The 14,149-nt window shown below is 50.9% G+C and overlaps 3 protein-coding genes across 3 annotated transcripts; 2 read left to right on the forward strand and 1 right to left on the reverse strand.

Annotated features, from left to right (window-relative positions):
* Positions 1-786: 786 nt before the first annotated feature.
* On the reverse strand, positions 787-3,159 carry TGAM01_v209801 (hypothetical protein; the record flags this gene model as incomplete). Its single annotated transcript, XM_018808607.1, has 4 exons — positions 787-2,040; positions 2,110-2,322; positions 2,406-2,832; positions 2,909-3,159. 4 exons carry the CDS (start codon positions 3,157-3,159, stop codon positions 787-789), a joined length of 2,145 nt encoding a protein of 714 aa, XP_018658148.1.
* Positions 3,160-7,416: 4,257 nt separating this feature from the next.
* TGAM01_v209802 (hypothetical protein) lies at positions 7,417-7,551 on the forward strand (the record flags this gene model as incomplete). Its single annotated transcript, XM_024550639.1, has 1 exon — positions 7,417-7,551. The coding sequence occupies one exon, from the start codon at positions 7,417-7,419 to the stop codon at positions 7,549-7,551; it is 135 nt and encodes a 44-aa protein (XP_024404622.1).
* A 4,003-nt stretch (positions 7,552-11,554) lies between these two features.
* Positions 11,555-13,131, forward strand: TGAM01_v209803 (guanine nucleotide-binding protein alpha-3 subunit; the record flags this gene model as incomplete). The annotated part of the gene is made up of 6 exons (XM_018808606.2): positions 11,555-11,786; positions 11,870-12,215; positions 12,304-12,432; positions 12,494-12,623; positions 12,720-12,958; positions 13,032-13,131. 6 exons carry the CDS (start codon positions 11,555-11,557, stop codon positions 13,129-13,131), a joined length of 1,176 nt encoding a protein of 391 aa, XP_018658147.2.
* Positions 13,132-14,149: the final 1,018 nt, after the last annotated feature.

The following is a 14,149-nucleotide window of genomic DNA, read 5'->3' on the forward strand; positions in this document are numbered from 1 at the left end:
TTCTTCTTTGCTTCACGTTTTCCCCCCTTTGTCGCCATCGATATAGGCATGTTTAAAGGCCGAAAGAAAAACAAAACTATTATTACATCCTTTCCCCCCGCACTACAAGATCGGTTATTATATCATCCGTAGATTCTTTTTCAGGTTGTCTTGGGATTGGAATTAGCAGGAGCGGTGCTATGGCATGGGCCATTTTTTTTTCTCTTTTCATGTTCTTTTTTACGTGCAAATGTTTCTCCCTACTTAGCTTCTCCTATTTCTTCATGGTGGTGATATGCTTATGGTATCTTAATAGAGAATCTGTGACTTGAATTCTGGATGTGCTTCTGTTGAGTACCTTTTGTGTCTGAAATATGTGTCTTGTGTAGTAGGTGTCTCATATATTAGTAGACTCATTTTGAAAACCTGTTGGTATGGTTTTCAGTAATTCACAGGTAATCGATGTGCTTTGTGTATAGATATTTGATATATGTATTCATCTGGTTAAAGTACCTTGTTTTCCAATTCCAATGTAGCAGCCCAAACCCCATCAATACCATTTCTCATTCATCATGTCCTGTTATTTCCCTAACTCTTTCTTTCATTCTTCACTTTCTTCTGTCCAGTGTCCTCCGTCGTCCGCTTCGTATATCAAATAAAAGCTGTCTATCTATATACCTATATATAAAAAACCAAGTCATGCTTCCCTTTTTTGCTATTATGAACAAAATAAGCAATCAATCAATCAAAGCAAATAAGAAACAAATCGATAGCCTCCCTCTTTAATTCACACATCAAAGATTGTTCTCAATCCCTAAGTTTCGCTCCGCCATTGCCAACCACCGACTCTTCGTGGAAGCCATCGTCAAACTCCCTAGGATACTGTGTCAAAGGGGCTGACGCATCGGCGCCTGAGGAACCAGTGCCAGGCCGGTCGCTGTCTGCGGCGGAGAGGATGCTCTCACTAAAGCTTCCCTGTGTCATTGGCCTGTAGGCCTCTGTGGAATTGCCTCGCGAACCCATCATGTTGACAAACTGGTAGTCTTTTTCAATGGGGCTCGTGGGCATCGAGGCTGTTTGGTCAGCGCCCTTCTTTTTACCCCAGCTTGCACCCCATCCGCTGTTTTTGCGCTTCTCGCCGGCCCAGGAAGTCCAGCTGGCCATGTAAGCGCTGGCTCTGCTGCTCACGGTTGGTGTGTCTGGCGCCTTGGAGGCGTCTGCGTTGCCGTTGCCGTTGCCATTACTATTGCCATTGCCATTGCCATTGCCATTGCCATTGCTGTTGCTGTTGCCGTTGCCGTTGCCATTGGCTTTGGCAGCTTCTTCTGCACGACGACGCTGTGCCTCGCGCATCTGCTCCATATCATTATACAATCGATTCAGCATCGTTGATGCCTTCTCTCGGCCAGCAGCAAAGTTTCGTCCCAGAATGTCACGACCTTGGGCGAGGCGTTCATCTAGGTGAAGGTCTTTTACTTGTTCCGCTATGCGTCTTTGAACATCTTCGATGGTAAGGCCACCGGCACAGGGGTGCCTCGGCTCGGAGACAGAAAAGAGATTTGTATCGGTGTGAGCGTCCCACATGCGATAGTTTTCTGTGCGTGCCCAGGCCTCCACCCAGTCAAGTCCAAAGTCGACGGCGGGATCGCTTTCTGCTGTGTTGCGAAGGGCAGCGGCATTTGTGGTGAGATAGTTGTGGAACTTGACTGAGGATATGAGTCCGATGATGTAGGCTTCAAACTGGGCTCTAATGTATTCTTCGCTTCCGGCATATTGCATCGTCTTTGGTGTGCTTGGGTTGGACTCGTCCCAAGTGTCATTGACTGCGTGGGTTAAGTTGTCGATCCATCTCCTGTCCGCCGCTGTCAACGCCAGTGCCGTTTTCAGAGAAGGCGATGTAATATTGATGGTGTTGTCATCGAGATTTATGATAATATCGCTATAGCGGTCCTTTTGTTGGAGAAGAAGCGAGTTGGTGCTTCCAACGAGGTATGATTTGGTGCCAACGTCGGCCAGCAGATCGAGCTGCTGTAATGGGGTATATGGGCCAAACATGCTTCCCTAAGTTTACTTGCGTGTGAGAAGAGGATTTTCTTTAGAGGGAGCCTAGTAGCGGGCTGCAGCACATACTTTACCAAATATCTGTAATGGCAGTCCCATGAACGTTAGAAGTGAATTGCGATTGCTACTTTGCAGACTCGTTGCCTGCGCCAGCTTCTTTTCGTAGTTGTTTAATTCAGGATCCGCGCAATCTTGAAGGTTTCGAATGAGTCCGGGTATCAATGAAATAAGAGAAAATTGGACCATGCATAACCGATCACATCGCGATCCGAAGAAAAGCATCTGCACTGATTGTTAGCACGCCTTCTTTCCCACAGACTGCAAGTATCCGCGAATGGCTTTCAAGGAACGTGACTTATACTGACTTTGGGCTGAAGAAGGCAGCATTTGAGCAGCACCAAAGCCTGCCATTTGAATTCGTGTATGAGCTCACGCAGACTCATACCCAGGTACAAATCTCGCTGCGCCTCTTCTTGCAAGATACCCCGAGATTTTTCATCCGCGAGGCTTTCCTGGAATCTGTGCAAGATTTCGACATCTGTAAACTCGCGCTGCGCAAACCATGCTTGTGTGACTACGCTCAGGCGTTGTCTCAGCATGCCAAAGAACTGGGGACTGTCGGCGATGACGACAACCGCCTTCTGGACGGTTGAACGAGTTACATCGGCAGGCCGGTTGATAAGCTGCGACGAATCGAGCTGGCGAGTGCAGGATATACCAAAGAGCGATGTCGCCGGCTCATCGTCCGTCTCGGGTCGCAGCAACGTAAAGTAGGAAAAGTCTTCTTCCGAGCTGTTGATGGCAGATAGTTAGCAAATCGTCCTAGTATTCGCAGTGCAACAATTTAAAACCAGTATTGATGACATACGCATGCGCTCCGTCGCTCAGCGCCATGAACGGCAGCAGAGTCCATCCATACTTGACGGCCGGATCAACGCCTTCTTCAGCTCCAAACCAACTCTCAACCTCGGGGCCCCGCGCATGATGGAAGCCAACGACCGTCACCAGCGGCGTAAAGCTGGTCAGGAAGGGTGTGGTGGGTATCGTAGGGGTAATTGGCGACAAGATGGTCTTGAATTCAACCCCATTGGGCGGGACCTTGATTCTATCGGTGCTCATGATGCCGTCTAGTATCGCTGATGCGCGCGACGCAAGCCCAGCCGAGAACAATATCCTGCAGCTCAGCGCCGCTATGGCGATGCCATGCGCTTCCGGCAAGCTCAGCTACCGGCAGGCCTCGAACCTTTCGAATTCGGGGAAATCGGCCGTGTCGCAGTCGTCACTGGGAGTGGCTCGAGGGAGGAGCGGTGGCAGCAGCAAAGACTGGGTATTTGGCACAGCAAGTCGGTGTGGCGAAAAGGCGGGAGTTGAGATTGACACAGGCCTGGAGTTGCAAGCCGCTCGCAACTTCAGACTCAGTTTGGGTCGGCTGTCGCTCTGTCACGATGATGGGAACCTGGTGCAAAGGACAGGGTCGGTTCGCCTTCGGACGCAGAGTCAAGGGGGGCAGGATGGTCGCGCGCGTTTGTCTTCCTGCAAGGTGAATTGGCAGTGGCGGGGGATCCCTGGCGGTTTTGGAGCCAGACAAGGGGTATATGGAGAATATTTCTGGACTGATGGCGAAGTCAATTCAGCTCAGACTGCTTGCAAAGTGGACGAGACACGAGCTCTTCAGAAGAAGCTCTATTATGAGAGGAGCTGTCGAGATAATGCGATTGTTGGCTGGCTGTATAAACACAGCTCTGGTGATTCTGAAACCGCCTCTAACCAGCCAGTCGGTGTGGTTTGGGGCTGCGGCTGGTGAGATTGAAGCGCTGACTGTAATGGCCCCGCCATACAGAGTGCAGAGCAGAGACGATCTGCTGCGAGTAGCTTCTGCGCTTGTATTACTCGTGGTGGCCCGCTGTAGCGGACGAGAAACAGAGGCGGCGCCAAACTTAATAACAGCTGGGAAAGGCTGTCTGGTGTGGGCAGAGTACGAAGAGTGGAAAAGTTAATGTCGGCAAATGATTGATTGACTGCGATGCATGGTTTATGCTATTTGGACTGTCTGAAACAAGACTGCAAAGATGCTGTCTTCTCTGCGGCTCTGATGAATGGCGTCACGTGCAAAGACACCTGAGACAGAGCAGATATAAAGTCTACGGCGATGTCTACCTTATGAATCCAGCAAAAGTCCAGTGACAGCCAATTGTTTCCAGGTCAATACTAATCCACATAAGCACTGGTGGTGGTGATGATCTTGTGAACACCACAGGCCGGCTCATCGCAGCATTTGAGACATACATGCTCTCAGCACGGCACCCACCACCACCGATCCATGTCCGAACCCCATGAGCAGAAACAGCCAAAGAATGAACTAGAATCAAGGATCGGAGAGAGAAAAAAGTTCTTCTTACAGGGCAACATGATTCCACGTCAACAGCCCTCGCTTCTTCGTTCCCAAAGCTTTTTTCCCTCCTCATGCACCGATCTCTCTTGGCTGCGGGCTGTGCAGGGATGCGGCAGCGAATGGCAAGCTTGGATGCTAGTCTGCCAGCGTGTCTTGCATTGCATTAAGAAGGCCATCCGTTTTCTGTGACGCCACTGCCGGGGCGATATTTGACTTCTTTACCGTTCTTTTGTTTTCCTTTTGCTCTGACGGCATCGACAGATCCGTGTGATGACTGGGTGGGACGCGGATATCGCGATCGTGGAATACTGAGACCCCGCGTGCCGTAGGACTAATGTCTTTGAGGAAGCCTATCAACCTACAGACAAGTTTATATCTCCGCTAACCTATCTTGTGCATTAGATGCTATACTTGTACATGCAACAGTAGTTAGTCTATCTGTCCCGACATCAAGGATGCCTATGAATCCAAGAGACCATACATAGCCCATAAGCCACCGGGGCTAAGCATCTCTTCCTATACAAGCAGGTTGGCTTGAGTGAGCTCACCGGGACAAAGAGAAAACGGCTTGGTTCGTCTCATCCTCGAAAGGTAACGTGGCACAGCCTTGATGCCTATGACTTGTGTAGCATGTGTGTGCATTTGCCTCCCAAGACAATGATGTAACCAGGCTGCTTAGCGGACCTCGCACTCCAATCTCACTGAAACAAAGAGACGAAGGGCGACCAACTTGCAGTGGTAATGAGAGAAACAAGCAGCAGAATCAAGAAAGTGCAACGTGCACAGTAACACCATCATGCCTCATCTCGAGGACGCAGCACGTACAGAGCACAGACACGGATGTACTCTCCCGTCCCGGTTTGCTATTCGGGAGGGTGCAGGTATGGGCTCCTTAGACTCATCTGATGATGTCTAGGGTAAATAAGGCGAAGATCCATCTCAATCCACCTCGCACGGGCGGTTTACATGGGGGAGAGGGATAGAACAGAGATGCCAGATCTCATGTACCGGTACAATCATACTTTAACCTATATCGTTGCCGGCATTTGCCTAAAATCATACAAAGAGCCGGTGATAATAGAGGAAGATATTGCAAATATCAAAGCCACTCGCACAGACTTGAAACGACACAACACGTGGGGCACTATAGCAAACACATTGCATCTTTATGTTGACAAAACTCCCCAACTAACTATGGATGGAAGAGCAGCACCGACCCCCCTAAAGAAGAAGAGAGCCAAGCAGACACAACTTCACAGCGATCTTGTTCTAATAGGGCAGATATAGGTTTACCGACGTGGTTGTGCTGCAATGATCACAGACATCTGTCAAAATAGCATACATGTACTCGTGTTTACTTACAGAGAGTACAGTACTAGACTAAGTGTTAACTACATCATTATCTCTACCTGTTTACCCCGATGGATGGGAAATGTATAACACCAAGTCTACTAGTCGTACGTGCTCACTAAGGAAAAGTATTTACATACTTGTACATCGCTTTACCTTGCGAATTGAACAATCAATTGCCGTTAGCTACCTTGCTCGTCAGGTAACTGAGCAGCATATCACCCGGCTATCGGCCCCTCTAATCTTGTCAAGTGGGCAGTCCATATACATACGCCCTCTCAAGACCACGCAAAGCGACCCCTGGAGCGCATAAACTCTTGATAAGGCTACGATGAGACAATTCGGAATGTGGGAAAGGGGGGTTTTCCAGAAGTGGAGGATGATGGTACTGTGGCAGATGATTCCAACGCTACCCCGTAGATGCTACGATGTTTTGACTGCCCGAGCACCCTCCCTCCCTATCTTACAGTATTAACGAGTGCCCACTCCATCGACCTTGAGCTCATGCAAGGTGAACCGTGCGCTGCAGGGCAGTTCCTTGGAAGCTGAACGTCAATTTGCCAGTATTGGGACGTGAGAGATTGTCTACGTATCATTAAAGCTGTCATAGTATCGAATTGATCGGTACTCTCCGAATTCCCGATCTCGTTTAGCTTCTGGCAAAGATGGAATTTTGAAAAAATCATTTCATATTCGGTACCTGTAATGGCATGCACGTTAGCCTCAGCCTTTCTAAGTGATACCTCGTGCTACTGGCACTAATAACGAGTTCCGCCCTTAACCGTGTGCTCCGTGTTTTAGTCTCATTCCCACTATCTATTGTCATTGCTATTAACGACGGCCGTTGGTGCTATCAATTAGGTCTCCAAAGACCCCTTGCCTAGCGAGCGAGCGAGCGAGCGAGAGCAAAAAAAGCCCCCAACCCGTCGCAATGCTGGGCCTCTAGTGCTCGGCTCAGCGGAGGCCAAGCAAGCAGCAAACCGCCACTCCAGCCAGAATGGGATTGGGGTGCTTGCGGTTGGTTCATGGCGATATTGGCGAACTGACTAGCCCTTCGGCTGCAAGTTTGCGACATGCTGCTACTATTAATACGCGGGTGAGTTCGTCCCTCTATGCAGGGATGATCTAAGACATTTTTTTTCTCCTCTCATGAACTAATAAGCGCCTCTCATTTTTGGAGCCTGTAAGCAATTCTAGAACGCTTCCATAGTGTCCTGCAGGAGAGAGTATACAGGAGCGGGAGGAAAGAAAGCCAAAACTTGGCTTGTTGAGGCATTTGCCGGCCCCATCTTTGTGGATGAAGTGCCATGGCCCACGGCTTGTCTCCACAAAGCTTGAGCAGTCAATGTTGAGTCGAGTCCCATTGGAAGAGGATGAAGAAGCCCTTGAAGAGGGAGGGTCCAAGTTTGTGCCGGCAGAAAAGGCTGAGATTGCCTTGACCACGGTGACCTGAATCCTTCAAATATTATTGGCCCATCTCTGTACATAGAAGCGCATCACGCATCACGCATCACGCACCACCCCTCCTCGCTGGACGAGTGTGAACTGCTAACAAGGCTCGTCACATCGTGCCTCACACATTCCGTGCCGTCAATGGATGGCTGAATCTGGAGGCGACTGATTGGAGAGAGCTGATGATTCTGGCAGAACCACGTGCATTCCCTGTCGGGCTGTGCTGGATCCAGGGGCTCCCCTACATGGACAGAATGGCTGGCTCTAAAACAAGCCACCAGCTTCGATCCGGCAGCGTCGTACTGCTCTGGTCTTAGCTGGTGACATTGGCCTCAGGGCGATCGGCAGCGGACTCCTACCATGCTCCATATTGTGCCTACTCGCTTTGTAATGTACTGTACTGTACTCAGGCCATCAAGGGTGGTGTATGTAGGTAGGTACTTGCAGGTATTGCATCGACGCGGAGACGTGATATCGTAGCGAGTAAGCTGTAAAGTTTGCCAGCGGGCGCGGCTGACACAGACAGGGAGCCGTTTCCAGGAGGTGGCAGAAGATATGATCCGATCAACGCTCGCCATGTTGAACCGATCCCATCCGCATTTTTAGGTAACACGGCGGGCGAATTTTATGATCGGCCTTTAAGCTTAGGGCTGAGTGTGCGAGGAATGTATAGAGTCATCCGGCGGTACGAAGGATGAGGCATGAGATTACGCATCAATAATATCTAGTAGCAAGCAAGTGTCCTGTGGAAGCCACCAGAGACAAGCAAATAATTTTACATTCCAGGGCCCTAGAGCTGGCAGTGAGGCTGACCTAAACTTCTCTCCGAATGAGCTGGGATCCTTCATAATCATGATAATCACCTAGCATTAAATATGGAGCCCCTCGCGGTCCGAAATGAAGTCAGCTCAGCTGTTGTTTTCACTGCCTTTCATGCTTGATGCTTGATGCTGGACGGCGGTTAAAGCACACTTGTATATAGGAATTTGCTTGCATGGGTTGATCACTTGGCCATGGATAAGTTTCCGCAAAATCCATCGATATACGTAGGATGAACACGTATCTCTCAGCCCTGCGCACTCGTAATTTCGATTACCGGAAGCGCCGTGCTCGCTCGAATAACTTCGGAACCCCGAGCAAAACTGACATTGCGGCGCCCTCATTGCAGCGGCCTTCCTTATTTTAGAACACGCAAGGATACTGTTGCAGGCCATGAAAGAGGTCCGTCCTCACCCTGTTGTTCCGAGCACCACGCTGCTGGTACCGCAGGTAGTAATAGAGGCAGGCATTCGATTACGAGTGCACTGTAATCGACAAGCTGTCAGTTGTCGACTGCATAATACCTAGTAGGCAATGAGGACGCTACAACGTTGATAGGCTTCTTGGTCTGCTGCCAATGTTGATGGCTCGCATGTATAACGAAAGCATCAGCGCCAACAACAAGCTTTGTGCTCTTGTGGCTGGGTGTTGGTTGTTACACGCACGTGGCCTCGACGGTTTCTGTATCGATGCTGTTGGAAGGCAAGCTTACCATGTCCTAGGTAATACGCCTTGGCGTTGTGAAGCAGCTCTTTATAGCATATATGAGGGATCTTCCGAGCTTTGTTATACCGGCAGAGAGCCAAGCTTGTCAAAGCTTGCCAAGCAGTACCTGTCTATACATGCTTCCATATAGGTGGAGAACAGCACTGTACGAGACGCGTCCCTATTATCTGGTGTATATTGGCACCTCCTGTGAATCGCCTCTCCTGCGTCTAGAGCCACTCTGGCGCAAGCTGGTTGGTCGTTGCTGAAGGAGTCCGCTGGGGTACTGGGCCGGCTTGTGGGGTTGGGACATGCGATGGCCTCGAGTTTTCTCTTTCGCACGGACCCCCTGGCCAGTAGCTTAAAACTGTGCCACTCAAGCGCCTGGTGCGTGTCGTTTTGCCTGCTGTGGAGAGGCGCTGCGCGCTGATGCTGAAGCCGGACAGCGGCGAGTAGCCACCATGGGCATAGCGCTGTGGGGACGAGGAAATGGGGGAAGCAAAGCGAAGCGTGATAAGGCACAGGGCGAGGCAATCGGATCAGGTGTCGAAGCCTCTCGGTGATGCTGCAATTTGGATGGGCGCCGGAGCTCATCCTTCACCCCCTGTGGGTGGGCTTGAGCGTGGGCGCTATTCGCCGCCCAGCGGGCTGCGATGCTGCAGACGAGAAACATTTGAGGCGAGAAAGAAAAGAAACAAAAGGCTGCCGCGAGCAACGTTATAGGCTGCTTGGAGGACACTCGGTGCATGCGAGTCGAGAGTGTGTGATACGTACGCACAGGCGTTTCGCACCCCGTGCTCTGTACATGAGGCACCCGCGGATGTAGGTACACGCTGGCCATATGTAGGTACGAGCATGCAAATGCGAGGTGCTTTGAGGCCGCATGTGAGAGATGAGATTCGAGGCTCGCAGCCAGCCACACAGGGACGGGACAGCGATTCGGCCGACGGATGGAAGAGAGCGCTGCTTTGTACCTAGTCGCTAGGACCTTCGCAACGCATTCCCGCGAGCGTCTGCGCCGTGATTTACCAATCGCAGAGCGCCATGCGAAAGTAGAGTTGAGGTTAAAAATCTCAGTGCCAGGCGGAATGCGGCGTAGAAGTGGGTGTGAGCTTTTTTGCAGTGGTGCGAGCCAAGGACGCGATAGCCGGGTACCTGCTCCATCGCGAACGGGAAATTGTGCAGTCGAGGTATAGAGCTAAGACATTGGAGGAGCTCGCCAACGATATGGCGCCCATTTAGCAGCAGCGCACCCGTACCTAGCATTGGCATGTGCTCCGTATTTCCAGATGAATGGTAGCGACAAAGGCAAACTCTGGATGGGGTGTTTCACTGGTGGCTCAATAGCCTGGGGAATTGCAAACCGGGTGGGCAGCCAGCACCAGCACCACCCTTTTTGCCTTTTGGCCAGCGGCTGGGTGCATTGTTAGACGCAACTTACAAAGTTCGATTTCCATTTTCGGTTGACGCTTTGGAGCATTGGTTGACTCTCAAAGGCTTTTTTCTTTCTTTTGTCCTTTCTCTGGTGCCCGCGTCTAGTAGTTCCTCTGCATTAAAAGCATCATACTTGATTACCTTATACTGTTGATCATTCATTGGTAGCAGTACGAAAACGACCCTGGATACGAGCACACTTTTAGGCTGGCACAGGCTCGTTCAGCCGCCCCTTGTAGGGCAGTGACCGCTACTGAGCAGGCATCCAAGTTGTAGCGATACTTGCATTCTCCAACACAGTTGCGCCGCTTATTCGAGAGCGGTCCGGCTCCTGCATCAGATCCTTATCAGGCAAACGCCAACGAGTTGAGCCCGTCTTGTGCAAACTCGCCCTGCCTCACCCACCTTGAAGTCTGCTTGCGCATGCCTCGTCCCACCGGCCCTTTGCATCCAATTAATCATCAATCAATCATCCCAGAGCTTCTCGTTGGATTACATTAGTAAGGCTACTGCTTGTGGCATTCAACGTACTCTGCTTGGCATCCTCGTCGCTGACGTCTGCAGAGAACAGGCTGGGGAGCAACCCGGGCTTGCCTCCACCCCGGCACCCAGCGCCCATCCAGCATCCATCCAGCATCCATCCAGCATCCATCCAGCACCCATCCAGCAACCAAGCATCACCGCCAGCGCCAATTGGCGCCACTGTTCCGCCCGACCTGTCATCATTTGGTCCCAGCCCACGCTACAGCCACGCCCTGGCTGGGTCCACAGAGCCTCGCGGCGGCAGATTGGATTGGATCCCGTGCGCTGGTGCTTGTACCTGGAAAGCGACGGGGTAGCACTGACTTTCACACGCCTCACGCCTGTGCGCACGCCAAAGCCTCAGCTCCTCCCGAGCAGAAGAATCCAAACCTCCTCGTCCACGAGGCTGCTTCCGCGCGCCGAATCTTGCACCGTCTTCTGTCGCCCCGGCCCGGATTTCTGACGCCTTTCATCATTGCCAGCCCTGCCGAACTGCTGCTTCGACAGCCTCATCACCGCCCTCGTCTTCTTCCATCTTCGCCCTCGCCTCCCCGCAACCTGCTGCAGCTGGTTCTGCTGACCTTTCCATCACCTCTGCCGCCATCCGCCGCCGCCATTTTCTGCCGAACGCTCCGCTAAACCTCAACCCCCCAGCTCAAGCAACTCTATCAGAGGGATACCGACTTTTCGCGGCCCCCCCTTTCAACCAGCAGCAACTATCAATCTCGAGAATAGACAAAGATCAACGTATTTTAAACAACAAGAAGACAATATCGTCATTGTTACCGGCATTTCCTTAGCAGCTATTCATTGCTGCTTTATGCGTGTGTAATTGGCTGCATGGCAAACCCACCTTTTGGATCCAAATCGCTTCGTCTACCGATTCGCCAAGTCCTCAAAGAACGCCGACAGTCTCGCCAAACGCAGAAGCGTGCAACATCGCCCACCATGGGCGGCTGCATGAGCTCGAGCAATGACGAAGTAGAGCAGAAAAAGAGGAGCCAAGCCATCGACAAGGAGTTGGACGAGGACTCCAAAAGGCTACGGAAAGAATGCAAGATCCTGCTGCTAGGTACGTCTTGGACACAGCGGTCGACGTGTGGCCGCATCCCAATCGCTCTCCCGTCCATCTTTCTTATTGTGCCTTGTTTCTAGGTTCTGGTGAGAGTGGCAAGTCGACCATTGTCAAGCAGATGAAAATCATCCACCTAAAAGGATACTCAGAAGAGGAGCTGTACAACTACAGACCGACCGTGTTCAAGAATCTGGTCGAATGTGCCAAGGCCGTCATCACTGCCATGCAGCAATTTAGCATAGAGCTGGCACACGACGAGAACAGAGCGTACGCCGACTTTTTAATAGACTACCAAGCAGAATCCGGGCCGCAGGCTCACATTGATCCCAAGGTGGGCCTCGCTGTGCAGGCCATATGGAGCGACCCGGCGAAAGAGCAGCTGATGGAACATCAGACGGAATTTTACCTGATGGATTCTGCGGAATAGTAAGTTACATCATCGCGATGCTGCATAGGTCGCAGCGGCGTGCGAAATTGACTGCTGCTCGGATTCTAACCCTGTCGCCTCCTGTAGTTTCTTCCAAGAAGCAATGCGCATCGTCGCTCCCGACTATTTACCCAACGAGATGGACGTATTACGCGCCCGTACAAAAACCACCGGTATCTACGAAACACGCTTCCAAATGGGACAGCTTAGCATCCAGTATGTTGACGAATTGGGGTTGAAACATTCTAGCCACGGGCCGCTGATCGTTTTTCTTTAGCATGTTTGATGTTGGCGGCCAAAGGAGTGAACGAAAGAAGTGGATACACTGCTTCGAGAACGTTACATCAATCATTTTCTGTGTTGCGCTGAGCGAGTACGATCAAGTTCTCCTCGAGGAGAGCAGCCAGGTAGGCCGTGCGACAGAAAGCCGGAGAGCCTCATGGTTCGATGGGCAATGCAAGCGAGCGAGGTTCGGCTAATGCTGACTTGTAATTTGAATGCAGAACCGCATGATGGAAAGCTTACTGCTGTTCGACTCGGTTGTCAACTCACGCTGGTTTATGAGAACCAGCATCATCCTCTTCCTAAACAAGGTGGACATTTTCAAGCAGAAACTGGGCCGCTCGCCTCTATCCAACTTCTTCCCCGATTACACTGGCGGTACCGACGTCAACAAGGCAGCCAAGTACCTGCTATGGCGGTTTAATCAAGTCAACAGGGCGCACCTTAATCTGTATCCACAGTAAGTGAAGCATGCAGATGGTATATGCATCTACCTCCTCAAGCCACTGGCTAACAAGATTTGCCCATCACAGTCTTACCCAGGCCACCGATACATCAAATATTCGGCTAGTTTTCGCAGCAGTCAAGGAGACAATACTGAATAACGCGCTAAAGGATTCGGGTATTCTCTAAACTTGCTCTGTTTTCCGGATGCACATCAATACGCCTTTGACAACAGCTCGCTTTTCGCTCGGAGAGATGTGGCGTCTGAATATTGCGCGGCTTTCTGGTGCGCTCATTCTCGTCGACCGGTATTGATCTGGTTTCACGCCATGCAACACCCTCCATCGATGGCATATACGCGAAGACGGAATACCTCTTATAATCACACGTTCTTTACCCCTTTAATTCTTTTATACTTTGTTGCGGTTCAGCGGAACTCCCTTTTCAGGGATCGATTGGGACCCACGGAGATCTAAAGCGCGTTATGACCCCGATTGGGCTGCTTTTCTATCATCTATTATAACCACTTAGCACGGCGCGATCACTCATTCACTCATTCTTTTTCCTCTCGCTATTCTCTCTTTCCTTTTCCCTTTTTTTATGTGGGTTCTTCTTTGTTGGCAACTACGAGTTTTTAAACCTCGCGCGGCAAACTTATAGCGAAAGGCTGGCTTGGGAAAGCCGCCCGGGGGTGGTGTCTTGATATTAGGGTTAAATGATGAAACGGTGTTCACGATAATTCGCTTTTGGAGTGGAGCAGCGGCGGCAGCGAGGGTAAGGAGGAGGAGGACCAGGCTGAAACGACGGCAGTTGGATACCACAGGTGATTGAGAGGAAGTGCAAAAAGCGGACACAACCACGGCTCCAGTGCTAGAGGTTGGATGTGGACAGGGCCTGGCTCTGGAGTTGCGGCTTTGTGGTGATTCTCTCGTGTCCGGAGTTGAGTAAATGAGAGAGGTGGAGAGCAGGAATGTGTGGTTTGGAACGAGCTCGGGAGGACGATTTCTTTGTGGAGGTACCGAGACAACAAAAAGAAGAGACGTTTCTATTTTATTTTACTGTTTTACTAGTACTACTAGGTATTATTGCAGCTTTGTTTTGAGCTGTTGCGTACCCGCTGGACGCTTGGGATTGGGCGGGAGGCTGGTGTTTATTGGATAGGTAACTTGATATGTGCCCGAATAAGTATTAATTGGCTGCGCTGATT

The sequence above is a fragment of the Trichoderma gamsii genome, assembly GCF_001481775.2.
Source record: "Trichoderma gamsii strain T6085 chromosome Unknown Scaffold_51.2, whole genome shotgun sequence".
NCBI classification, from domain to species: Eukaryota; Fungi; Ascomycota; class Sordariomycetes; order Hypocreales; family Hypocreaceae; genus Trichoderma; species Trichoderma gamsii.